This window comes from Nomascus leucogenys, chromosome 22a (genome assembly GCF_006542625.1).
Source record: "Nomascus leucogenys isolate Asia chromosome 22a, Asia_NLE_v1, whole genome shotgun sequence".
Classification (NCBI taxonomy): Eukaryota; Metazoa; Chordata; class Mammalia; order Primates; family Hylobatidae; genus Nomascus; species Nomascus leucogenys.
This window is the reverse complement of record NC_044402.1, coordinates 61,192,225-61,219,804: the sequence shown is the minus strand read 5'-3', so window position 1 is coordinate 61,219,804 and position 27,580 is coordinate 61,192,225. Positions and strand designations below refer to the sequence as shown.

The window sequence follows — 27,580 nt, the reverse complement described above, 5'->3', positions numbered from 1 at the left end:
GTTGGAAGAGGGTGAGCCCCAAAGAGCTTTTGATACATTAAAGGCCTATTTATTGAAGACCTATTGTTTTGGGGCTCTCTTCCTGCACCCAACATTGAAACATTTTCAGCATTTGCTTTTTACTTTTTAAAAAATTTCCAAGTAAAGAAAATTCAAAGAAATGCAAGGTAAATTTGATGAACAGGAAAATAAGAAGAATGATTATAATTTAACTACCAGTAAAAATATCAATAGATTTCTTTGAACAGAAAAAAAAAGCTTCTTATCATGGGTAAAATTTATAATAGCTTCTGCAAAAATAGAATAGTATGGACTATGAGACAATGCTATTCTTTTCCATGTTTATTTTCTCCTTGCATCTTGCTATATTATCTCTTTAGGTAAAAATCAGAAAGTCAGCCTACTTTTTTTTATTACAATCTATTATTTTCAGAAATCGTATCTTGAGTATAAAAAACTTATTAAAATGGATGTGGAATAGATAAATCTTACCCCGATCTCTTTTGATGTTTGACTAGTGTTTAAATTGGTAACATTATTTTACAGAACGATAGGAAGAAATAGACAAAAGCTGTGTGATATCGAAGAATTTATATGCTTTCATGGGTTGTTTCTTGTCTTGCTCCTTCCAGTGTGGTGCTAAGCTGAGCACAGGGCTCTTTTTGAAATCAAAGAGCTTTAGATTTAGGTCAGCTTTACTCACGCTGAGATTCTGAAATAATAGGGATCATAGAATACAGATGGCATCTAATTAAAACATGAATGCTTGAACGATATTAAAGTCTGGGCCCTATTGTCCTTTGATATTAAAATAAAATGGATCGACCATAGTATGCTGAGCTAAATTCAGATATAAAGTGTGTTTGATGTTTCTTCTTCATGCATAAAATCTTAAGGTTCTGAATCTGCTTGCATTTGTGTGATATAATTGCTATGATATGTTAAATTCAGATGTAGTTTAAAATACTATTTCACATTATAATCATTGCTTTAGACAGGATGGGCATCTGAATGCTGCTCAGCCTGCCTTTTTTTTTTTTTTTTTTTTGAGACAGGTCCCACTGTGTCGCCCAGGCTGCACTGTAGTGGTGTGATCTTGGCTCACTGCAACCTCTGCCTCCTGGGTTCAAGTGATTCTCCTGCCTCAGCCTCCCAAGTAGCTGGGATTACAGGTGTGCGCCATCACATCCAGCTAATTTTTGTATTTTTAGTAGAGACGGGGTTTCACCATGTTGGCCAGGCTGGTCTTGAACTTTTGACCACAAGTGATCCGCCTACCTCGGCATCCCAAAGTGCTGGGATTACAGGCGTGAGCCACCATGACTGGCCTACTTTTTGATTAACATCTATATTGTCTGAGACTTTTTTTTCCCGTGGAAAAGACTGGATATTACAAAATTCACCCATGGAGTTGTGTCTGGGTCCCCAATCTGTTTTGCCTTCATTTATAAAAGAATTTAAATTTTTATCCTAGTGAATTATTATGGTGTTCCATATGGAAATTAGGATAAGCATGACATCAAAGCCTCATAGAGTCTGCCACTTACTGAAGATAGTCTGAAGATTAGTTCCAATTATAAAGAGTCTCCATCGATGGGCCTGCCCTGGGCTTAAAGCTATTTGGACACAGAGCTTATTTAGGGAACAAGTTGAGAGCTATTTTATATTTCATAAAACTTTATAGCTGGTGTTTTATTCACAAAAGTCTCCTTCCTTTAGGACATCAAAACACTCCCAAATACATCACACTGAAAACTTATTGGCAGCAGTCTGTATAAAACTTTCTTCATTTCTGCAGAACCACATGTAATTTGGAAAATGAGCAATATGGAATGTGTCTGCATGAGCTAAAATAGTTAATCTGGGTTCAAGCAAATCATTCATTCAATAAATATGTATTGATTACCTAATAGGTGTGCTTTTCAAAGCTGTGAGGATATTGCAATAAATAAAATATGCGATGATGCCTGTTCAAAGACAGTTTATATTCTTTGGTGGAAGAGAAACAATCAACAATAACCCCTCCAAATAAGTAAATTGTTGTGTGTGTCAGGTCATGGAGAAAAGTATAGCCCTGATTCTCAAGGGAAATACAGAAAGGATGGTGTCACAAGTTATGTTGGGATATTGGGATAGGTTTCGTTGAGAATGTAACATCCAAGGAGGTGATACTCCTTAAGAGAGTATAGTGAGGAAAATGCTCTGAGGCCAGAGAGTGCTTGACAGATACAAAGAACGTATTCTGGGCTAGCAGTGAGGAACAGGATGTCGAGGTTGTCAGAGGGAGATGTAGCTGGGAGCCGGATCCTGTAGGAGGGTCTTGTGGGCCACTCTTTAGTTTTTGATATTTACTTTAAGTAAGACAGGAAGTCGTTGGAGGGTTTCAAATAGATAAGTGACAGTCTTAACTATCTCACTGCTAAATAAGAGTAGACCATGAGAGGGTGAAAGTTTAAGTTGGGAGAACTTAGAAGTCTATTGCTACAATCTAGGTGAATGACGATGGTGGCTATGGTCAAGTTATAGCAGTGAAGGTGAAGATAAGATTTCCATCATGTTTTGTAGGCAGATTAACAAACATTTACCAATCAGAGCCACTATGTGAAATGAAAAAAAAAAAAAAACAAAAAAAACAGCTGAAACTAGCCTTATGTGCTTTCTTATTTTGTTTTTCTCTTTTTATGTCACTGTCATTTACTCCACTCCCTTCACAAAGTTCTTGGGAATCCTTGACTTTCCAGGCTTCTTTCAGCTAGGCTATCTGTCACTCAGCCTCTATACTGACCAGTTCTGTGTACCACTCCTGTGCTTCTCTCCAGCTAGCCTCTCTGAATTGATCCTAGTAATGGTTCACACTCAGGTGTTCAATGATTGAAAAAAGCTTGTCTTCCTCTCCAACCCCGCACTCCCTAGGGGGATTTGCTTTTTTTTTTTTTTCTTTGAGGCGGAATTTCGCTCTTGGCATCCAGGCTGGAGTGCAATGGCGCAATCTCGGCTCACTGCAACCTCTGCCTCCCAGGTTCAATTGATTCTTCTGCCTCAGTCTCCTGAGTAGCTGGGATTACAGGCACCTACCACCACACCTAGCTAATTTTTGTATTTTTAGTAGAGACAGGGTTTCACCACATTGGCCAGGCTGATCTTGAACTCCTGACCTCAGGTGATCCACCTGCCTCGGCCCCCAAAACTGTTAGAATTATAGGCACGAACCACCACGCTGGCCAGGATTTGCATTTTAATTGAGGGGAGTGTGCAGTTTAACCCAAATAAGAGAATTGTCAAAGGAAAAAACAGGGATCAAGATAATGTGGCACATGTTATAGGTTTACATCATGAAGAAAAATGACTTCAAAAATCTGTATTAGAAATGTTCTCAGGGCATGCTTGGAGTGGTGGAAGAGGGTCTTTAATTAGCCAGGCTTGTCTAGGAATTGAACCATAGACGAGTAACTAAAAATTTGTGTTTTTTCATGTCCTTGAATCTTATTGTAATTTTCAATTAGATATTTCAAGTCAACAAATATTTGCTGAACATCTTTTCTCTGCCAGGTTTGTATTAGGTGTTGAAAATAAAAGAACAAATAATATAAAATCTCTCCTCTAAAAGATCTAGCAGGCAGATAGGGATGGCAAAATATTATAATAAAATGAAATAAAATTATGCATTTAAGGTGTTAGAGAAACGAAAAGATAAATGAGGGATGCAGAGGGGTCCTGGGAAGTTTTCTCAGTTGCTACCTCGCCCATCTGCTTTGCCAGGCACTTTTTGACAGTTGTATCCTCCACCTCTAGCTTTTCCATTATCAGGATCATTATAGATTGTGCTCTGCCGGTAATCCAGATATAAGGAAGTTTCTGAGCAATCTCCTATGAATGGGATCAGGGCTTGGTTGGGCTTTCATCTCAGGACTGATGTCAGGGAGACTCTGACTCAGGTAAGACAGACGTGATCAATTAGGAGCAGAAAGTGTACATGTAGAGTGATGCTCTCATCTCTGTCAAGGAATGCTTCTGGAAGAAGTTGGACATGGTGGTAGGGAGGCTCTTCACCATGGTTTCCTCATCCTATTGTTTATATAATCCAAGTTTCTTGCATTTACTGCACTGGTCCCCAACCTTTTTGGCACCAGGGACCAGTGTCATGGAAGACAGTTTTTCCATGGATTGGGGGGTTGGGGATGGTTTTGGGATGAAACTGTTCCACCTCAGATCATCAGGCATTAGATTCTTATAAGGGACACGCAACCTAGATCCTTTGCCTGTGTAGTCACAGTAGGGTTCACGCTCCTATGGGAATCTAATGCTGCTGCTGATCTGGTAGGAGGCAGAGCTTAGGCGGTCATACACGCTCTCCTGCTGTTCACTTCTTGCTGTTTGGCCCAGTTCCTAACAGGTACCAGTTTATGGTCTGGGGGTTAGGGGCCCCCGATTTACTGCACTTAAAGTGTAACTGTGAGTCCAAACCCCTGATCCTCAAGGCAACTAACATAGTTCACTTTGAGACCTCATGGATCTTTATTACTAGAGCCTGTGGTGAAATTTTAGACATCAGCAACAGGATATATGACTTTAGTGGAAAATATTTTCTGAAGGGGCCGAATGTGTTCTTGCTATCCTTACCTTCAAACCCAGAATTTATATTGCAGCTGGCAACTAGCATTGCCTATAAACAGGATTAGCTCTGTTAAACATAAGTAATAAAATGCCATTTTGTTTTTCAAACCTAAACTTTGACCTGCACCGTGCAGAGGATATTTAAGAAATATTTTTTGAATGTTAACTGAAAGCACAGATTACAAATTGGAGAGAATCAATAGGTATTATTGCCTTGTTTGCAAGATTCAGGTTTAGGCCAGTCATTTTTACTTCCTATGATTAGCTAATGTTTACTCTAACCCTGTAATTCCACATTAGAATGATTAGTAATTTTAAGCCAAAGAGGAAAATAAATGAATTTGGTTTAGCTCCTGGAAGCCTTGAAATGCTTAAGAGGAAATGTGTTTCAAATTAGAATAAAAAATTCATATTTAGATCGATTATATATTGTTAAGAGAACCCAGAGGAAAAACAGTGGACTCAAAACGTGTCTTTTTTTTGGCAATAAATGGGATTTTTAGACCGAAAACGAAAGGGTATGTACGTCTTAGAGGAGTAGTGCATGTCATGTAGTAGGTACTCAATAAGTATTTCTTGGCCAGGCATGGTGGCTCATGCCTGTAATCCCAGCACTTTGGGAGCCTGAGGCAGGAGGATGCCTTAAACCTAAGAATTCAAGACAAGCCTGGACACTGTGGTAAGAACCCATCTCTACAAAAAAAATAAAAAAAAAATTAGCTGGGTATGCTGCCACATGCCTGTATTACCAGATACTCTGGAGGCTGAGGTGGAAGAATTGCTTGAGCTCAGGAGGTAGAGGCTGTAGTAAGTTGTGATCACACCATGGCTCTCCAGCCTAGGCAACAGAGAAAGACTTTGTCCCCCACCACCCCCTCCCAAAAAAAAATAAAGAAAAAGAAAGAGAAAAAATTTCTTGAATAAATACGTTAGTTAAACATCCACAAATAGATTTATAGAATCAGTTAATGTCCACCAAGTTGGGAGACCCCAGTGGCAGGAGCTCCTAGTCCTTAGTATATGATTTGAGTGAAGATAAAAATGACACACCTAATGAAATGTTTCATGAAATAATCTAAAAATTCTTATCTTCATTGCTTACAATGACAAACGCAATCTAATCAGATAAAACTTGATGAAGATAATGCCTAAAGCCCTATTTTTGGTCTAAAATGGTATAAATAAGCATAAATATAGGATGGAATTATTGGTAAATGTTTTGAAAAAAGATGAAAGCATTAGGAATTTAGGTGATAGCCTACTCAATGTGATCCAACAGTATGAAGTAACTCCAACCTCCTTTCTTGCATATTTTTAAACTCTCCACAAAAACTAAGGAGATGATCCCAATTATTATCTTCATTACATTAATTGAGTTTATTATCAGTATCATGGAGGTGATGATTATATTTTACTATGTGCTAAAAACACATCTATTAAACACTTTTTATAATTTTAAGGAATATTATCAGAGGAGAGCAATGAGAGTAGTGGAAATCTTCACTTGAGTATCAGGGAGTTGGTGAAGGAAGCAATATACTTATGCAGAAGAGAGCTCTTGGCATGAGCCATGATTTCAAGGGGGGGAAATAGGACCAATGAGATAAGTTAGCAGGAAACATATTTTGGCTCAATGTAGGGGAGAATTTTGTACTAATTCTAACACTTAGACCTGAATGTTCTGCCTTGGGAGGCAAGCAAGTGTTCATTTGGCTACTAAACGGAACAGAGATTCATGTGTCAGATGAGGCGGTTGAAGCAAATGACCTTCAATATCACTTCTTATTGTAAGACTCTTGTGTGCAATAACAAGATATGTCTCTGTACAGGCTTTCCCAGCTATATTCTTTAGGGAAGTTGAGGATAGGAGAACAAGCACTGTAAATGATTACACATTCTGAAATGAGAAGCAAGGGCATTTGTAGATATGTGCATAGTTGTTGGGCTAGAGTGCTTGTGTCCAAATTCCAGCCAGGACTGACATGCACTAGCTGGTGACCTTCGATTAGTTATTTAACATTTCTGTACCTCAGTTTCCATATATAAAATGGGGATAGTATAGTATCTACCTAATAGCTTTGTTGTGACAATTGAGTGAGTTAATTCACATGAAGCTTTTAGAATGGTACCTGGGTCATAGTGATTGTTAGATATTGTTATTGTGATTGCAACTATGATTACAATTAACTATTCATAAAACCATCATAGAGTGAGATGGTATATTTTATTCTGCATTACATGTAGACTTAGGTATTCTTTGGAAGAAAATATTATAGAGAAAGCATGTATATTGTACCCAGGCAGGCTCTTTATGGGCTGCGTGGTCTTGGACAAGTCATTTGACCTCTGCTTTTCTTAATAACTCTCTAGTTATAGGGCTTCTGTAAAATTAAGTGAGTAATAGTAATAAATGTCAGCATAGTAATAAATGTCAGCTCCCATGGAAAGATAGTATTTCAATTTCAATCCCTTTCAAATATCTTGTTGTCTAGAGACCACAGCAGTACAGGGTCAATGTAGCACCTTAGGGCTTCAAGTGACCTGAGACATCTTTTAGCAATTGCGTCTCATGTAGGAGATGGGAGTGTAGGTTCCTTAAGAGTTGAGAGACTTGCAGAAAGCCACGTAGCTTCTTCCTATGAGGGAGAAGAGCTATATGGAGGAGGGAAAGTGGAAGATAAGTAAGCATTCAGAGTACCTTTCTTGGGAAAAAGTGTCTAGCTTCTGAGCTCTTGTGGACATTTTGCTGAGTGTGTGTTTGTGAATGAGTGTGTGTGTGTCTGTATGTAAGTACATATGCATATATGTATATATTCATGTGTATGAATGAGAGTGTGTAAGTGAGCATGTATTTGTGGGTGACTGATTATCTGGCTAGTGTGACTTCCTATGTCACTTGCGGGCATGCAGGCCTTGGGTTGCTAATTCCTTTTCATTATCTAACTCAGTATACCAAGAAAAGAAACAAAACAGTGAAAAAGAGAATGCATTCTGCTGTTAGCTGGATGCCGACTTTCTTCTTCTGGGTCTGGCACTTTGATTCCTCATGACTTCAACTTTTTCCTAAGGAAAATGAATGTGCTAGCCTCTTACCTTCACCACCCCACTTTAATGAAGCTTCCTTCAATTACATCTATAAAACCCAAGATTTAATTTTATTTGATGACACCGTCTTCTGCAGACACTTTGGTTTGCTTTTGAAGACACTAAGATAGCCTGGAGCTCTGTGCCAGTTTCCTCATTGGTACTGGCCACTGGGGAAGCTGCCTGAGACAAGGGCATCGGAGCCTTGAACTCAGTTCATCAGCTGGAGACCCAGAGTAGTTATCGAAACTGAGTTTTTGATTATGCATATTTATCCTGATTTCTACAGCTTCCTCATGCTCTCCCATCTCCCCCAAATATCCTACAACACTGAACTGTATTATTCTGAGTTGTACTTAACACTTAGGAAGTTTTAACATTTGCTTCATTAACATAACTGTTAGAAAGTGCAGGGGGTGATGAGGTTTAAAAAATGAGTTTAAGATCAAGAGTGTGTACTTTTTGTTTTTCTTTATGGAGTTACATTGCTGATATTATTTATGTTCAAATTATTGCCTACTGTGCTGGTTGTATAAAAAACGGCTGCTAATTTTTGTGTATTTTGATCTCTGTTTTTATGGATGATGCAAGAAAATGATCAAGAGCTCAATTACACTTATTGGTATAATATTTGTTAATTGTGTGACACTGTAGAAAAGAAACATTCCTTTGAGGATCAAGCAGAGCCATCTCCTGTCCTCATGTATAGAATAGTACTCCTACGAGGGAATGCTGCTAATGAAAAATTTATATATAAATTTGTGTAAAGGAAGTTTTTAAGTTCTGAAACAGAGTGGCATAGAGTTGCCTGTAATCTCTAGGCTGATATTATACTGTGGCATTTCTTTGCTTCTCATTCTAATAAAATATTAACATGGTAAGCTAATTGTTTCTGTCAGAAACAAGTTGTTCAGCGTAATAACCCTTTTCTTCATTTGATAACGTGTCATTTAACTTGGTAGAACTGTCTGAAAATTATGTCATATTCCTTCCCATTTTCATCTCTACTCTTGCTTTCTGGTTGCCCATTCTAGCAATACAAGACCAAGTCAAGCTACAAGGCTTTTGCAGCAATCCCTACAAACACATTGCTTTTGGAACAGAAGGTCAGTGTTGGCTCAAAAACAGTGAATTTTACGTTTCTAATGTGATTTTTAAAATGCTTTCTAAAATTTCTGTTGGGAAGATTTCTGTTTTAAAGTTCTGCCTTTACTAAAATAACATTCTGTTCTTAGTTTAGGATGATGTGGTGAAAACATTTTGGTGAATATAACTGGAGACATTATTGGTTTACTGCTAGAGACTGAATATGAGCCTAGGGATATTTAGTCCACTGTCAAGCTGCTTTGGGAAACTTGATTCAGATTTGGATAGATCTCCGTTCTTTGGAATTTTAAATAATTATTATATTCAAAAACTTTCATATCAAGAACTTTCATATCTATACATATTGATCAAAAGAATTGAGGTGAAATGGAATTATTTGTGAACAGTTGGCCACATTGAGTTGTTGACTGGTAAAGACTTGGTGACTAACAGTGGCTTCCACCATTGTACTATACTGATACTCAGATATTATAGCTGAGTATTCCACTTAGCCTCATAGATTCCATTGTGGACTACACCTCTTCACCCATCCATTCTTGCCAGCCAGTGGTCCTACTTTCATGAAGAGAAGGGAAGACTAAGATGACTCTCAGTGACACAACTGCTTTCACATGACTCCAAGAGAATTTTTGCTTTGCTATTAAGGGTCATTAATAATAAAATTATAGGTTGTTACATAAGTAGGTAAATTAAATTAAAGCCTTTTGTTTAATAAGTATGTTAGGCATGTTTAAATAAAAGCCAAATAGAGGATTGATATCAGAATCAAAGTGAAATGAGTTACCAAGTCTATGAAACTATTGATTTCATATATTATTTTTATGATTATGTATTTAGTCAATTTATTTCTCGATGCACTAAGTCCATGTTTTTTCTGTGTAATTATGTGTTTCAAAGACTGTTACTATCATTTATCAAAACGTTGTTTGCCAACCAGGTGGTATTTTGATCACTGGTTTATAAATCTACATTCTTATTCTTTTAGCATGATCTGAAGAGTAAAACCTTTGTATGATCTCTTATCTAATAAGTAGGAATTGTTAGTGGAACAAGTAGTGTATAGGTGGACATTAATTCCAAATTATACACAGGTAGTGTCCAATCCATGTTCTGTATATGTAATTGCTTTGAACTGGAGGTTCATTAGGCTGCAGGAAAATCTGCAGCTTTTTCCCTAGCATCTCTCATGAATTTCTACCCCTTGTTGCCTGTTAAAAGATGAGATGGGACTAAAACACGGATTTCAGGAGACTTCAGGAAGTTGTGGAAAGGGACACTTTTCCATTGCCCCTTATTCCACACTCTAGGGCCATAATGGTGGGAGATGGTGGCAGAGTTCTCACACCACAGACTTTCTGCTTATTTTGGATGGTTATTTCTGGAAACTGGTCACAAGTGTGTGCTTTCACAGATGTGGGAGAATCACTCTCCATCAGCAGTGAGGCAAAGAGGAGATGAGGAGCCTGCTTTCATGCTCGTCCTTCCCTCATACTTGTCTCACCTCATCTAGGCACATTCTTCTGGAACTATGTTCTGCTACTATGTAAATTTCCTATTTAGAAAAATGAAAGTTAATTCTTTCTGAAAGTCTTTTGTGAGATAAGACTAGATGTCAGTACTGTTTCCAGAATCTGTTAGGATTGTTTCCAGAATTCAATTCTAATTAACTAAACTATATAGTTTATAATTTATTCATTAGTCAGTGAAAATGAAGAGTCATTAGTTTAATTTCCAATTTTATTACAAACCCATTTCATAAATGTGTATGGTGGTATTGATGTATATTTAGCCTATTATACAAGTTCATGTGCAAAAGGTTTTGTGTTTTTAATTTTAAGTAAAACATTCTGTAGGAAAATTATTATTTCTATTTTTCATACAAAAAATATAAACATGATATCTAAATTTAAAATAGTGTTATTCTAGAGGGGGCTGAATTATTGTATAAGGACTACTGTAGGTTATTGTCTCTTGGCCAGTATAGTTTTTGAACCATAAATATTTAACTTATTCAAAGGTCTGAGATGTGAGGTGAATTTTTTTTTCTTTAGGTCCTTTAAATTATTCCACATATTTTCTGCTGGCTTTCCCATGATATGTGTTCCTCAATAAGAAATTTTACTTTGTAAGAATTTTAAAATATCAAAGCCTTATCTAAAGATTTTATGAGTTACCTCCATTTTCAGTAGTATTTTTTGAATGATATTGTATTGCTCCTTTCAGTGTTATAGTTTTAAAAAATAAATCTGACAATTTAATCGTTTATACTCATCTGTTTATACAATAGACTTTATCTTAATGCCATTGAAATAAAAGGGATTTATTTCTGAATTGAGTGGGAAAATTAGGACTATAACTTGAGGAACTCTTCTATTTATGGAAGAATAAAAATCTTGCAATATTTTAAATCACAGAAGGTTTTCTGAGATCCCGTTGGTATCACACAGAACACCACAGTTCAGGAGTAGGTAATGTAGACTCATTATAATACTTGGGTAGGGTCCATGCTGTGGAATGCCTTGAAGCTGGAGCTAACAAAAATAATTCATGTCTTAGCTATTTCAACAATTATCTCTACAATTGGAGTAAACCCATGATGGGTATCTTATGCCACATTCTGTTCTACAGCATATAGTATAATTAATGAGAAACCAGATTACTTTTTAAAAAATGATGCTATTTTTAAAAGCAAGATTTTTTTCCGAATTGAAATACCGGCATCCCTTGCAATGAGACATTAAGCTCTCATTGAATTACTGGATTGGTTTCAGTTTTAATCAACCCTGGATGAAGCCCATCATTTTTAAAAGAGTACACTTTGTTGGCAGGGAACATGAGGTTTCTGGTACTTCTGTTCTGTAATTTATTGTCTGCATCAAAATTTAAATTTATATCTTATTCCATATTCTATCATTTTTCCCCTGTGAACCTTTAAGAAGGAAGCATTTGTAGCTTAAGTCTTAAATGAGGATTTATAGGGAGAGATAAATGTAAGGTATGATTTTTATTGTGTTGACTTCATCAGGGTCTTTGGCTTAATCTCCTGCCAATAATCACCTTCTCTAAGAATGACATGAGGATGAAATACAAATGATTATAAAGTAATCAGATTACATTGCGACTGTCCATAGACTTTATTACAATACGTTCAACAATATACTAAGGTCTGTAGATAAAATAAGTTGATATGGACTTTATTTTTAGTCTTTGTATTAATCTGTTTTCACTCTGCTGATAAAGACATAACTGAGACCGGAAGAAAAAGAGGTTTAACTGGACTTACAGTTCCACATGGCTGAGGAGGCCTCAGAATCAAAGGCACTTCTTACATGGTGGTGGCAAGAGAAAATGAGGAAGAAGCAAAAGCAGAAACCCCTGATAAATCCATCAGATCTCCTGAGACTTACTCATTATCATGAGAATGGCAGGGAAAGACTGGCACCCATGATTCAATTACCTCCCTCTGGGTCCCTCCCACAACTCATGGGAATTCTGGGAGATACAATTCAAGTTGAAATTTGGGAGGGGACACAGCCAAACCATATCAGTCTTGTGATATATCTTGATGTGTGCTGTCTTTTGCAGAGAAAGTTAAAGGTCTCTCTTTCACTGACTAGTTTTTCTTCTTATCATCTGAGTCTGATAGCAATAGGTAAGAAGTTAAACTGTTTGACACATATTAATATTCCAAGTAAATAGATTATTATTTTTATCATGTAGTTGTTAAAGGAGGAGAGAATGAATGAAGAAGTATTTCTGTAAAATCAAAGAATATGCATCTTTATTGTCTTACCAATGATTAATATTTTTCCATGAAAATATAAATTTTTTCCTTGAAAGTTATTTAAATTCTCTGCTTACTTCCTCATAAGTATTTCTGAGGATAAAATTAGGTCTGGGCCTAGGTACAATGTTCCTAATAAATGGCATTACTGTTTGCCATTTTCATGATACATTTGATTCATAAGAAGTGTGTACTTAAGAGAAGAATTCTGGAGCAGCTCAGTTTTATAAGTAGCAAAAAATAATTACAGGTTTAATTCTTTAAATGGAAAGTTATAGGATAAACATCTTTTTTTTGGTGCAAGGAATATAAAATCAGTTATTTTAACAACTAATAAAAACGATGGCATAAAAAGAAAAAGGCAAAATTTTGATATATCCTGTCAGCTGTCAAGCCTATTTATTCTAAGTTACCTCTTTGATTTTTTGTTTCATTTTTTGAGATGGAGTCTTGCTGTGCTGCCCAGGCTAGATTTGAAATCCTAGTCTCAAGCAAACCTCTTGCCTCAGCCTCTTGAGTAGCTGGGACTACAGGTACACACCACCACACCCAGCTAAGTTGCCTATTTAGTTTTTTAAAGCATGAGTTGCTAAACTCCAATCTTATTAAACATATGTCCTTAGGTGAGAATATTTTAAAATCTCTTTATGTCTTGGCAGGGCGTGATGGCTCATGCATGTAATCCCAGCACTTTAGGAGGCCGAGGAGGGTGGATCACCTGAGGTCAGAAATTCGAGACCAGCCTGGCCAACATGGTGAAACCCTGTCTCTACTGATAATACAAAAAAAATTTAACTGGGTATGGTGGCAGATGCCTGTAATCCCAGCTACTCCGGGGGCTGAGGAAGGAGAATCACTTGAACCCAAGAGGTGGAGGTTGCAGTGAGCCGAGATCGCGCCACTGCACTGCAGCCTGGGTGACAGAGTGAGACTCAGTCTCAAAAAAAAAAAAAAAAAAAACTCTTTATGTCTTAAAAATTTAACAAAACCTTATTGCCAATTTAGCACATGACCTATATTAGAGAAACATTGCTTAGTTTAGATTCTAGCACAAGAGGCAAATGTGTTCCCAATTTCTTTAATAATGGAGAAGAGTCCAGGACTCAAATCCATGGTAAGTGGTTCTCGGGTAGTTGTCTACTATGTGCATAATTAAAAAAATTATCAAATTGTATTTAATTATGCATATTTATTGCTTTCTTTCTCTATCTTGAACTTTTTGAGGAGATAGATATACTATATTCTTTACTAAATGTTTACTAAATAAATGAGTTTGGGGCCAGATAGGTCTCTAAAATTTCCAATTTTATTCCACAGGCTCTTAAGGCAAATTTTTGCTCATAAGCATATAAAAACAAAGTAGACTACCATATGCCAATCAAAACAACAATAGCAAAGCGTCTTTCTTTAGGACAGAATAAGCCTCATCAATTCTACTTCTGTGGAAAAGCTTATAGAACAGCCTTCTGCTAGAGGGGAAGTAAGATGGCACTTTTGAAGATTAGACAATACAATCACAATGGCTGCCATATTGAATACTCTAGTGTATCAGACATTGAGCTAAGTGCGCTTTCATCTTCACAACTCTGTGAAGAATTTGATGCTCAAAGAAGCTAAGTAAATTCCCTAAAGCATCAAGGTTACTAAGTTGCTAAATTGGACCTCAGAGGAGCTCTGATTGGCTCTCAGGCTTCCCTGTTCTCTACCCTACAGTGACATCAGCTAGCTACAGTGAATTATTGAGTAAAGGATGCCCATATGGGATCCCTGCCTATAACACTTGTTTTCATTACTTGCTAAAATACATTTATATCTTCATTAAATCAGAGCAAGAAGAGTATTTTGTTTTTATGTGGAAAAATTCAAAGAAAATGGGAAATAATGTGGCTCTGAGATGACTTGAGAGAGTGATGGATTACAAACCAGCTCAATTCCTTGAGCTACTGAAAGAGATGAGGCAAATTACAGTGAAGGAGGTGCTTCTGGAAATAAAGAACACCCTTCTGACATCCTTAATTAAATGCAAAAAAAGTATAGATTCCCCTACCACTGAGCTTTGCTGGAATGGGTTTGAAACTGGTTGGAATGGTTTGCAAAAAATCCCTTCTCTGTAGGAGGAACAAACATTTAACTTTCCAAAGCTCTTGGGAGTAAAATCACCAAGTAGAGTTCTTCAGTTCTTGATATTTTTAAACCAATCATGTAAAAATATTTTACTGGCAAATATTCCTAGATCTTTAAAGAAACCCTACTTTATATATCTGCAAGCTCCTTCAGTTTGCAGTGTACTTTTTTCCTTTTCTTCAGCGGTGAATGTTATTCAGACCTGAATCCCCAACTAGACAATCAAAGTGAGATTTATTTTTCTAACAATATCTACTATCCTACAAATGGTTTTGTATTAGTCTGGTAAGTATTTTGTAGTCCTTAGGGGATTTATTCTACCAAATAGCAGGTCATATTAACAAAGAATAGGAGAATTTAGGCTACACATAATTTTGGGGGATTGATTTGATCATTACTAAAATCTAATAACTCAGGAATGAAATTTTTGAAATTCAATCAAATAGTCTAAGTATAACAAAAAGTTCACAGATTCTATTAGATCATTCTTCCTTTGGAGGCAGTTTACTTTCCAACTCCCAACTTTTAGAACTTCATCCTATATTTTAAGGGAGCAAATTAGACTAACTTCATATATTTGACTAAAAAGTGTTTGCAGTTTCATCAGGGACACTCATAACTGGGAATACCCATTACAGTTTATTGGCATACTTTTACACAAGGACTTTGATTTACAATGCTTTTTCATAGTTCTTGGCTCTTAATTTTAATGTAGTGCTAAGTCCAGAAACTATTTTCTGCTATGAGATTTATTTGGTGTCTTTTCAAAAGCTGGGCCCCAAAGTTGGCACTTCTGAACAAACTACCAACACTTCTAATGAGAGTATTTCTGATTGTTTGTATTAGTTAAGAATTCTTTAAGATGAATGAGCTCAAAGAATATTCCACTTATGCCTCAATTTTTGTAGTCCAATTTGGTAGAAAATGTGTATTTTTAATAACAATAATTTATTAGCTAATATTTTAAGACACTTTTACCCCAAATGAATAAATCTAGAGAAACAATATCTTCCTGCTGGCTAGCTTGCCAAAAAGCAATCTCTGGTCAGAATTCTTACTAATGGAGATTTAAAATATGCTTTTTAAAAGAAATTTTTGGACAATAGAAAAATAAGCTACTTTTTACGGTTGCTAGAAGAGGTGTATATCACAATGATACATCTGACAAGTAACGCACAGTCAATTAAAAAAATCAATTCTAGTAAATTTCAAGACGGTTTAAGTTCAAAATAAGCCCCCCATCCAATTTTTAAAAATGCAATCTGGGTATTTTGTGCCATTTCAAAATTTCAGCATTACTGACCTAACACCAGTTATCTTCTATAGTTTTCCAAGGGACCTGAGTAGATAGTTCTGTCATTCTCTGAGTGAATTTCAATATCACAAGTAACCTAATAAAAGTTATGTTTGCCAGAGTAAGTTTCCACAGGCTAATTAAAATATTAATCTTATTTGGTTTGGTTTGAAAAAGGAAATAGTCGCATTGCACTAGCATTGATTTATATGCTCAAATCTTTGATGGCAAACAAATTTAGCTGTAATATAGAGAAAGATATAGTTTATTTGTCAATCAAATTACTCAAAGAGTTTAAATCACTTCTCTAGAGCATTTTACCAGGGAATATTTAAATCATATTACTTCTATGATTCATTTATTAATTTAACTTAACTTCATTTATTCATTGGTTTACCCAGTGATTCATCATAAATACCTTTACTAAGCACCTATCATATTCTGTATCCTGGGCCTAAAAACATAAATATCATATTTTCTGTAGTCTAATAGGACAAATAGTCCAGTAGGGTAGAGATATAGTTTAAAAAGTAATTATGATACAATATGCTTAAGATATGTGCAAAGTGATATGGTGCCCCAAACAGGGAATGGCTGACTTTGCCTGGTGTGAGGCCAAGAAAGATGTTATAAAGGAGTTTGATTTGGATCTTCAGGATGAATAGGAATTCTCTAAGTGAACTGAGAGTGGATCTGGGGAGAGTTAATTACATGTAGTTCAAAAGATCACCACAAGTTCAAATAACTCAAGCAGTTCTTTGTGGTTAAAGAGCAGCTTTTGAGTGAGGAGCATATGAAAGGCATTGTTGGAATGGTGAGCAACGGCCAGAACAAAATCCCATCGTAACGAGCTGGCTGTTAGTCCTGGTCTTTAATTTCTGACATTTTTTGTTTCCATCATTTTCTCTATAGTAGAGGTCACATGAGGTGTAAGGTCTAAAATTAAGGCCCAATATTGTGTGCTACCTTGACATCTGCTAGAATTGAGAGAGCCTCTAATGGCCTAATTGCAAGTTCCCCTCTTCACTCTGCTCCTGCAGATAAGGTTCTCTAGCCAAACAACCCTCCTTATCCAACTGACCAGGTGGAATTCCTGAGTATGCCTTAGTAATAGGTTCCAGTTCAAACAAGCCAATCATATCCTTTGGTGGAACCAGGAGCACATTACTCTCTGGATACCCACAACCCCTGGTTGTTCCTTATTGTGACCTCCATGTGGCCCTGCATGTTTTGTGGTGTCCCCCTTCCCTGGACTGTGAGTATATGTGACTAATAAACTCTTCTGGATTTTATCTGTACAGTGTCAAGAGTTATGTAACCATCTATCCCTGTAACACAAGGAAAGGAACCTCTCCCCCATTAACAAGGTGAACAGGAGGTGATTGAAACACCATGCCAGGAAAATATTAAACCATCTGAACACCAGTGAAGAGTTATTTTTGTGAAATTTTCAGTTCCCTGCCAATCATTTCTCATGATTAATCATAATTTTAAAGAATGACAAAAGAAAGCACAAAACAGATTTTTGTTATGGTAGGAAAGAAGCAATCTTGAATGTTTTTATTAGGTTATCATAACCAACCTTCCAAATTTTGTTATTTAATACAGAGAAGTGGATTTTGAAAACAAAATTTCCAGACAATATTTACCTTTATGAGCTATTAAAACATGGGATGGTAAAATTGTATCTTTTAAAGTCAGTTTTCTGAATTCTTAGGGGTATATCCCATGCCAAAATGGCAGTTCTAGCATCTGGACCTGGTACCTCTTGGTCAAGGCTAATAGTTCTGGATGGAGATCCCTGGTTGTTAGAAGGAGGAAAAGAGATTTTGATGAGCAATGGAGTCCATGGTTTCACAGCTGGCATAACACCTTCTGTCAGGATATGTCTACCTCAGAATGGGAATAAAGAAATGAGAAATAGGAGGTAAATCTAAATAAGAGGAGAAGGGAACCTGTAATTCTAAAAAGTTATAAAATACATGACAATAGAGAACTGAATCTTTGATTTTTCTGTTTACAAATCTACCAGAACATATATATTCAAGTGATGATATTTCTCTTGAAAATAACTGTCTTGTGCCTACAAATGCTTATTAAATTTTTGGTAACCTCTTTTGTAACTGTCTTCAGAACTCATGGCATATATTTTTTGTGTAACCTTTCTAGCTATAGATTTTCAAACTTTGAAAGTATATTGAAACTAGATTGCTTGAAAAACTTCCTGTTGTAAAATACCTATATTCGATGATCAATTTAAAAATTGGATTAAAAAACAAGTCAAGCCACACGAAATTGCCATCTTGGCAAGTATTTTTCAGTTGAATACTGACAATTTTGTGTGTGTTCAACCCAGTATAAAGCTGAGTTCATAAAAAAAAGTGGGGGAAATCCCCAAGGGTCAAATACTAAAAGCAGGCTGAAATTCAGAACGTTTATCACGGTGCTGATGCTCTGGTAAGATAGAGACCAGGAATTGCATCTCCGTTAAGAAGTCAAGATTTTTGAATTGTTACACTCTCAGTTGCAAGAAGTATGATTAAAAAAAACCATTTTCAAAGGGAAATGCCAACCCCGCTTTTTTATTTTTACTGTTTTAGAGACAGTGTCTTACTCTGTTGCCCAGGCTAGAGTGCAACGGTGTGATCAGAGCTCACTGCAGTCTTGAACTCCTGGGCTCAACCATCTTCCTGCCTCAGTTTTTCAAGTTTCTGAAACTACAGGTGTATGCCACCACATTCAGCTAATTTTTAAAATTTTTTATAGAGATGGGATCTCACTGTGTTGTCCCGGCTGGTCTTGAACTCCTGGGCTCAAGTGATCCTTCTGCCTCAGCCTCCCAAAGTGCTAGGATTACAGGTGTGAGCCACTGTGAATTGCCATAAGATTTTCTTATATCAACCTAGGCTTAGGGTAGGAAAAAATAACCTTTAGTCACAAGCCTACCCTGAGACAGGTTTGAGACTGAATTTATGCAATCTCTGTGATTAAGAAAATATGTGCTGAAAATCGAAATTTGAATTAATTTTAAATTAGCTTGCCTTATTCTGCTTCTGCAAATAGAGAAGTAGCTTGTATTAGGCCAACTGTTTTACAGATAACAATGATAAACTCTGGATAAGAATATAAAAAACTATCTGAAGGTACTGAAGCATGACCAAGGCAGGTAGAAACTGTAGTAGAGTCAACGCTTGCATAAAAGTATGGCACTAGGTTGGTTTCTAGATTTTATAGTTTTTCACCTTATGGGTAGTCCCTTATCTGGCACAATGAAGTAGTGAAAATTCAGCAACAACCCAGCAGACTTATTAGATGAGGAAACAGAGAACAGTGTAAGGTCATACAGAAACTAGAATGTGAGGGGAGAATCCAGAAAAGAGAGTGCTAAAAGGAGCCCTAAATGTTGTAGATAAACTGCCCAATTCTCTGGATGACTATTGAATGTGCCCATTAGGCCCAGCTGAGGAAAAAACAATGGAATAGAGATTTTGGCTAGTTGCCATCATTAGAGAGACAGAGAATCTGAAGCCAAATTGACTGCATAAGCGAAAAGAACAAAGCTGGAGGCATCACGCTACCTGACTTCAAACTATACTACAAGGCTACAGTAACCAAAGCAGCATGGTACTGGTACCAAAAGAGATATATAGACCAATGGAACAGAACAGAGGCCTCAGAAATAATGCCACACATCTGCAACCATCTGATCTTTGACAAACCTGACAAAAACAAGCAATGGGGAAAGGATTCCCTATTTAATAAACAATGTTGGGAAAACTGGCTAGCCATATGCAGAAAACTGAAACTGGACCCCTTCCTTACACCTTATACAAAAATTTACTCAAGATGGATTAAAGACTTAAACTTAAGACCTAAAAGAAAAATGTCTTCCTGTTAAAGAATAGCTCATCAAATACTTTAAATATTTTTTTCTTGGAATATTAATACATACAAGGCTTTCTTTGAAGATACTTTTCTACTCCAGTTGTATGACTAGAGGCCTCATATAAGAACTATTTCATTTATCACTAGGCACTAGATGAACCAGCCAAGACTGAAAGTGTCTCCAAGGACAACACACTAGAACCACCAGTGGAGGTAATAACTTCAGATTACCCCTGCTTTTGGTATGCAATTCCAAAACTTATTGCTAACCCAGTACCTGGTTTCAATTCTTCCAGCTCTATTTTCCTGCACAGCTCAGGCAGCAAACTGAAGAGCTCTGTGCTACCATTGATAAGGTCTTACAGGATTCCTTGTCTATGGTAATGCCTTAGACTAGAATGTGCAATTCAAACATTTGCTTTGCTTCTCTTCATTTTCCTCTACTTTAGTATGATGCCTCACAGGCTTGTCCTTTTCTTTCCTTTTCTCTTCTTCTTTCCTTCCTTTTTTTTTTCAGCATTCTTCTGATTCTCCTTCAAGGTCCCCAAAGACATTGTTGGGTTCTGACACAGTCAAAGTATGTATGTATTTAATATAATTTATGGAACCATAAGATTTATTAGATCAATGATTTCCAAACTGCAAGTCAAGGTCCAAAAGTGAATTGAGAAATAAATTTAGTGAATAGCAATCAGTCCTTTTTGTAGAATTTTAAAGATAGTAAATATTACACTTGGTTTCACGTAATGTATAGGTTTTGTTGACATTTGTTTACATGTACACATATAATGCAAGGTAAGTGTATACAGGGTTGCAAAGTAAAATCTATTTCTGTGGGTCAAGTTCAAAACAGTTTGAAAGCCAACATATTAGACTATGTTTTTTTTTTTACATTGACATTTAGAATGTATAATTTGTGGCTCATTCTCACTCAAATTATAGATTCAATATTTATGGAATTTATAGCCACTTAAAAATAGAGAAGTAAAAAATGAAGTAGACTAAAGTAAAATTAGTCTAAGAGCTTTAACGGAAGTATTATTTCTAGAGTTTCTTTTTCTTTTTGCTGATTGAATCTATTTCATTATTCTTTGACTCAAAGGGAAATAAAACTGGATATTTTAGATTGTTAGAGTACTACTAAACTATTAATTGTTGTAATTGAGTACGTATTTCCTTCTTATAAAGTAGTTATTTTCATTTGTTAGGATAAAATAACATATTTCTCCAAGTTATTTTTTTCAAACACTTAAGCTCTACTCATCCAAATTTCAAAATGCGTATGATTTTGCCTTTATTGATAATTGTTAGTTATTAGTTACTGTTTTTTTTGGTCAGCCTTATTTATTTATTTCCTTGGAATTAGTATACTTTTTTCCTGTCCTTTCTTAAAATATGGGACACTGTGTGTCTAAAGTAATTTTCAAATGTACAGAACTACACATAACTAGAACAGCAATCCTAATTTTCAATTGGAATATTATCAATAAATATCCATTAGTAATGACATATAAAACCCAGTAATCAATTATTGTCATATTAATTATATTTTAGCAGAGGACTCACAAGTGGATAATTGTAATTTCTGTATTTGAAGTCTATTTTGTTGTATATCCTTTAAGCCTTTTAATCTAAAACTTTGATTTGTCAAAGATATTATATCAATTTTAAAATATATTTTTTCGTATTTCATTCATTGAACATGTAAAAGACCTGTAGTATGTTAAATATAATGAGAATAGGATTTAAGAAGTTATATATGAATAATAATCTATATTACTGGTTTCTTTAACGAATACTTAATACTCATGGTGTTAAAAAAAAACCTGTATTTTAGGCCACTACATTTAAGGCAATTTTTCATTCAACAGGTATTTATTAAGCACCTACCATAAGTCTGGTGCTGCAAGGCACTAGGAACATAAGCAAGGCTGAGTAACCTAAGGTACATGCTTTGAATGTAGTGATCAAGGGGTAGAATTCAAGCTGAGACCCAAAGATGGAAAAGAGCCAGCCACAGAAATTTTGATCGGGAATAACAGCTTTCAGGTAGAGAAACAGGCATGTGTAAATTTCCTGAAGCATGAAAGAGCTTAGTGTGTATGAAGATAAAGAAGTTAGCCAATGAGCTTGCTGTACACTGAGCTAGGGATGAACAATGCAAATGATGTTGAGAAACTGGGTTAAGCACAGTGATTTAAACACTTACTTGCCATGGCATGAAGCTTGGATTCCAAAGAAAATGGGGAGACATAAAACCATGGTGGGAATAATATGAAACCACAGAAGATGAACAATATGGCTGCTGTGAGGAGGCTGCTGCAGTCAGGGAAATAGTCAGTGATGGTGGTCTGGATAGAGTGGGCTCAGAAGAACTGGAGAGAAGCATGACGGTTTGAGGCTTGCGGAGAGTTTGGGTGCGAGTAGTGAAGGAGAGAGAATACTGCAGGTCTCTGCTTTGAGGATAGACAACAGCGAAGGAAGAGCTGTATAGTGGCAGGCAGAGGGTTGTGTCAGTTTTAGACAAGGATGAGTTTGAAGTGCTTATCAAGAAAGCTTAAACCTGTGTGTTTGAAGCTGATCGGAGATATTTGAGGGTCACTGGCACGTAGACACCGTGAGTGTCCTGTACGGAGTTCCAAGGAACATAACATCACAGGTCTGACAAAGAAGGTGGAGATGAGCAAATGAGAATGAAAAGGCTTTTATGGTAAGGAAAATCAGAGCAATGTGATATCATGGAAGCTGTAAGAAAAGAGTGTTTGCGAATATAATTGTGTTGATTGCGGCCAAGGGTCAGAGAGAGATAAGTCTAAAGAAGTGTTTATTAGATTTGACTTGTATATTTTGAAACCATATTGCTGGTGCTTGTGTGTTGGCATTCATTATCGTTTTTGAGTTTTTAGAAGCTTTATCAGCATATATAATCATTTTTTAACTTAAGGTTTTTCTCTTGAGTATTAAAATAGTGACTTTATAATTTCTAATTCTTGTTGTCCTAGATGTATCTTTTACTGCTACTTTACTTTTTTTCATACCCTTTTGTCTAATTTTCTCAGAGCAGCATATTTCTGCATATAAGTTTTACATTCAATTAGATTCTATTTACCAGAGACCTTAAGCCATTTATAATTATTGCAATTCTTGTTATGTTAGGGTGAAGTTTTGCTATCTTATTTCATGTTTTCTATTTAAAATGTTTTTATTTCTCTTGTTTTTTTCTGCTTTCTTTAGGCAATTTTGATATTTACTTGTTTGAACATTTTGAAAATTTTGCTTTATATCTTGTTACTTCTGGTAGTGACATATACATTATTAAAGACAGTTATTAAGCTTAATTTTGTACCAATTTTAAAACATATAAATGCCTTTTCCCAAAATTTTGTAAGTACTATAGCACTTTTCACTTTCTACTTGTTTTTAATCAACCTGTATATACAAACACAAGCACATATATATACAATTTATTAGTATTGTTTTGAACTTTATGTCTGAATACTTCTTGATCTTTCCTTTGTTTAGATACTTATTTCTGATTTCGATCCTTATTTTGCACACATTCAAAGCTTTTTCCTGGATTTATTGTTTTTCTTGTTGGAATCTTGCTTCAAGTTGTATAAAGCAAGATCTTTTTGTGTAGATTTTGTGAACTCTGTTCACGATAACATCTTTATTTTGCCTTTTCATTTAAATTATAGTTTTGCTGCAAGTAAGATTGTAGGTACTCTTTCTTCAACATTTTCCCCCTAGGTTTCTTTTTCTTCAACAACATATTTAGGAAGTATTTTGTCAGCATGATACTTGTTCCTCTGCTATAGAGTGATCATTTACAGAATTGCTCTATAGCTTTTAAAACTTTATGTATGATCTTACAGATATTTTTCATGATGTATTTAGGTATGCATTTTTTTCTTACGTATTTTGATTGTTACCTTCTATGACCTTTCACATGACGTGTTCAATCTTTTCTTCCCCTTACATTCTCGGTAATTTTTTTTTTTTTGAATTTTTTTTGTATTATACTTTAAGTTCTAGGATACATGTGCACAACGTGCAGTTTTGTTACATAGGTATACATATGCCATGTTGGTTTGCTGCACCCATTAACTTGTCATTTACACTATGTATTTCTCCTCATGCTATTCCTCCCCCAGCCTCGCCCCCCACCCTATGACAGGCCCTGGTGTGTGATGTTCCCCCCGCTGTGTCCAAGTGTTCTCCTTGCTCAGTTCCCACCTATAAGTGAGAAAATGTGTTTGGTTTTCTATCCTTGTGATAGTTTGCTCAGAATGATGGTTTTCAGCTTCATCCATGTCCCTGCAAAGGACATGAATTTATCCTTTTTATGGCTGCATAGTATTCCATGGTGTATATGTGCCACATTTTCTTAATCCAATCTAGATTTTTATATACAATCTTCAAATATTTGAATTTGTTAAATTCAAACAAAACATTTTGGCCTACATATGGATGTCTGTTTACTGTTTCTGGTTTGAATTCATTGTTTTTTTTTTTTTTTTTTAATTGTGCTTTAAGTTTTAGGGTACATGTGCACAATGTGCAGGTTTGTTACATATGTATCCATGTGCCATGTTGGTGTGCTGCACCCATCAACTCGTCATTTAGCATTAGGCGTATCTTCTAATGCTATCCCTCCCCCCTCTCCCCACCCAACAGCAGTCCCCAGAGTGTGATGTTCCCCTTCCTGTGTCCATCTGTTCTCATTGTTCAATTCCCACCTATAAGTGAGAACATGCGGTGTTTGTTTTTTTTGTCCTTGAGATAGTTTACTGAGAATGATGGTTTCCAGTTTCATCCATGTCCCTACAAAGGACATGAACTCATCATTTTTTATGGCTGCATAGTATTCCATGGTGTATATGTGCCACATTTTCTTAATCCAGTCTATCGTTGTTGGACATTTGGGTTGGTTCCAAGTCTTTGCTGTTGTGAATAGTGCCGCAGTAAACATACGTATGCATGTGTCTTTATAGCAGCATGATTTATAGTCCTCTGGGTATATACCCAGTAATGGGATGGCTGGGTCAAATGGTATTTCTAGTTCCAGATCCCTGAGGAATCGCCACACTGACTTCCACAATGGTTGAACTAGTTTACAGTCCCACCAACAGTGTAAAAGTGTTCCTATTTCTCCACATCCTCTCCAGCATCTGTTGTTTCCTGACTTTTTAATGATGGCCATTCTAACTGGTGTGAGATGGTATCTCATTGTGGTTTTGATTTGCATTTCTCTGATGGCCAGTGATGATGAGCATTTTTGCGTGTGTTTTTTGGCTGCATAAATGTCTTCTTTTGAGAAGTGTCTGTTCATGTCCTTTGCCCACTTTTTGATGGGGTTGTTTGTTTTTTTCTTGTAAATTTGTTTGAGTTCATTGTAGATTCTGGATATTAGCCCTTTGTCAGATGAGTAGGTTGCGAAAATTTTCTCCCATTTTGTAGGTTGCCTGTTCACTCTGATGGTAGTTTCTTTTGCTGTGCAGAAGCTCTTTAGTTTAATTAGATCCCATTTATCAATTTTGGCTTTTGTTGCCATTGCTTTTGGTGTTTTAGACGTGAAGTCCTTGCCCATGCCTATGTCCTGAATGGTAATGCCTAGGTTTTCTTCTAGGGTTTTTATGGTTTTAGGTCTAACATGTAAGTCTTTAATCCATCTTGAATTAATTTTTGTATAAGGTGTAAGGAAGGGATCCAGTTTCAGCTTTCTACATATGGCTAGCCAGTTTTCCCAGCACCATTTATTAAATAGGGAATCCTTTCCCCATTGCTTGTTTTTGTCAGGTTTGTCAAAGATCAGATAGTTGTAGATATGCAGCGTTATTTCTGAGGGCTCTGTTCTGTTCCATTGATCCATATCTCTGTTTTGGTTACTGTATTCTCGGTAATTTTTGATCATTATTTTTACAAATATGTATTCCCACATGGGACTCTCATAATACTGATTTTGTCACTTTTGATTGTATATTTCATGTCTCTTACTCTTCATATTTTTCCATTTATTATCTTCTAATTCCTTCAAGAGGAATCCTTGATCTAATATTCCAGTTCAAGATTTTGTTCAGTATCTATTCTTTCCTTCAATTCCTGTATTACATTCTTTGTTGAAGCTAACATAGTTTTTTCTTCTAAATCAGATTTATTGAGGTATAATTTAATCACTGTAAACTCCATCCTTTTAGTTTACAGTCCTGAGTTTTGACAAAAGAATCCAATCATATAATTACTACCACATTCCAAACAAAACATTTCCATCAACTGAAAAAGTTCCTTGTGCTCCTTTTTAGTATATACTTCCCTCCAATGCAAGTCCTGAGAAACCAGTTATCTTTTCATGTGTTCTTATGCTTTTGCCTTTTCAAGAATATCATATAAATGTAATTATATAGTCTGTAGTCGCTTTAGCCTCTACTTAGTAGAAGGCATTTGAAATTCATTCATATTATTGCATGAATCAGTAGCTCTTTTTTTTTTAATTGCTGATTAGCAGTCTACAGTGTGGATGTTCCATCCTTTATTTATCTACTCACCAGTTAATAGATGGCTGGGTTATTTCTAATTCGGAGCTATTACTAATAAAGCTGCCAAGAACATTTGTAAACAGGACTTTGTATGGATATATGATTTCACTTATCTTGGGTAAATACTTAGGAGTGGAATAGAGGAAACATTGTTTTCTTTTATAGTATTTAAGTTTTTCAGATGTCTTATTGTGTTTCCATGGAAACTCAAATATTCCTGAGCATGTCAGCTAAGTTGGGTGTATATATGCTTGGTGCCTGGGGTGGCAGGTCCTGAAGCCCAAGTCCTAGCACTTGCTAATTCTGGTGAGGTTTATTTATTTATTCTTTAAGAGCAGGAGGAGCGTGTGCTTCAGAAGGGAGAAGCGCCATATTATCAACCAGTTCCCACTTGCCACTTCCTCTCTACTCTAGTGACCCTGACCCTCCTTTCTGCCTCCCTGCACCTCTGCTTATGGTATATTCTTCTCTTCCAATAGCTGTCCCAGTCGTCATTGCTGAGAAGGGATCAAGGGAAAGATTCATCAGAAGCTGGCCAGTTGTTGAAACCTATAGTTAACTATTTTCTCCCCGAAGGCTGAAGGACCACTTTGATATTGTCTTCATCGTTACCTCTTTTTACTACCCTCAGATTTTAGTCCCTCACTTCACCCCATTGATCTCCTTATCTCTGATGTTTAAATGTGTTGTGGCATGAGAAAGCAGGGATAGAATACGTAAAAACAGAACAAAACAAAACAACTATTTTGAAATGTTTGGCTGTTAAAAGGAAAAGGAAATGAGGTTGGTAGTGAGGTCAAGAAAGAATTTTTTGTTTTGTGAAGCTGAAAATGACAAGATCAAATTTGCATACTGTGGCATTGGTCTCAGTAGAGAAAGAAGTACTAATTCTAGAGAAGAAAGGGAAATAAAGGTCTGAATATTTGTGCCCCACCCACCCACTCAGAATTCATATGTTGAAATATATGAAGGTATTAGGAGGTGGGGCCATTAGAAAATGATTGGGTTGTGAGGATGGGGACCTTATGAATGGGATAAGTTCTGTTACAAAACGGTCCAGAGAGAAACCTCTTACCCTTTCCACCATGTAAAGACATGCAAGATGGCACCATCTATGAACCAGAAGTGGGCCCTCACCAGACACCAAATCTG

The 27,580-nt window shown here is 36.1% G+C and overlaps 1 protein-coding gene across 4 annotated transcripts in view; it reads left to right on the top strand.

The window, feature by feature from the left end:
• The window catches only part of MLIP (muscular LMNA interacting protein), a 154,729-nt gene that overhangs the window by 28,672 nt on the left and 98,477 nt on the right, over nt 1-27,580 (top strand). For 3 of the 4 annotated variants that reach the window (XM_012501894.2, XM_030803440.1, XM_030803438.1), the window contains 4 exons: nt 8,733-8,804; nt 20,040-20,105; nt 20,189-20,272; nt 20,410-20,469. In XM_012501894.2, coding sequence (XP_012357348.1) covers nt 8,733-8,804; nt 20,040-20,105; nt 20,189-20,272; nt 20,410-20,469 — 282 coding nt within the window. The remainder of the gene's footprint in view (nt 1-8,732; nt 8,805-20,039; nt 20,106-20,188; nt 20,273-20,409; nt 20,470-27,580) is intronic. The other variant, XM_030803439.1, reaches the window with a different exon arrangement.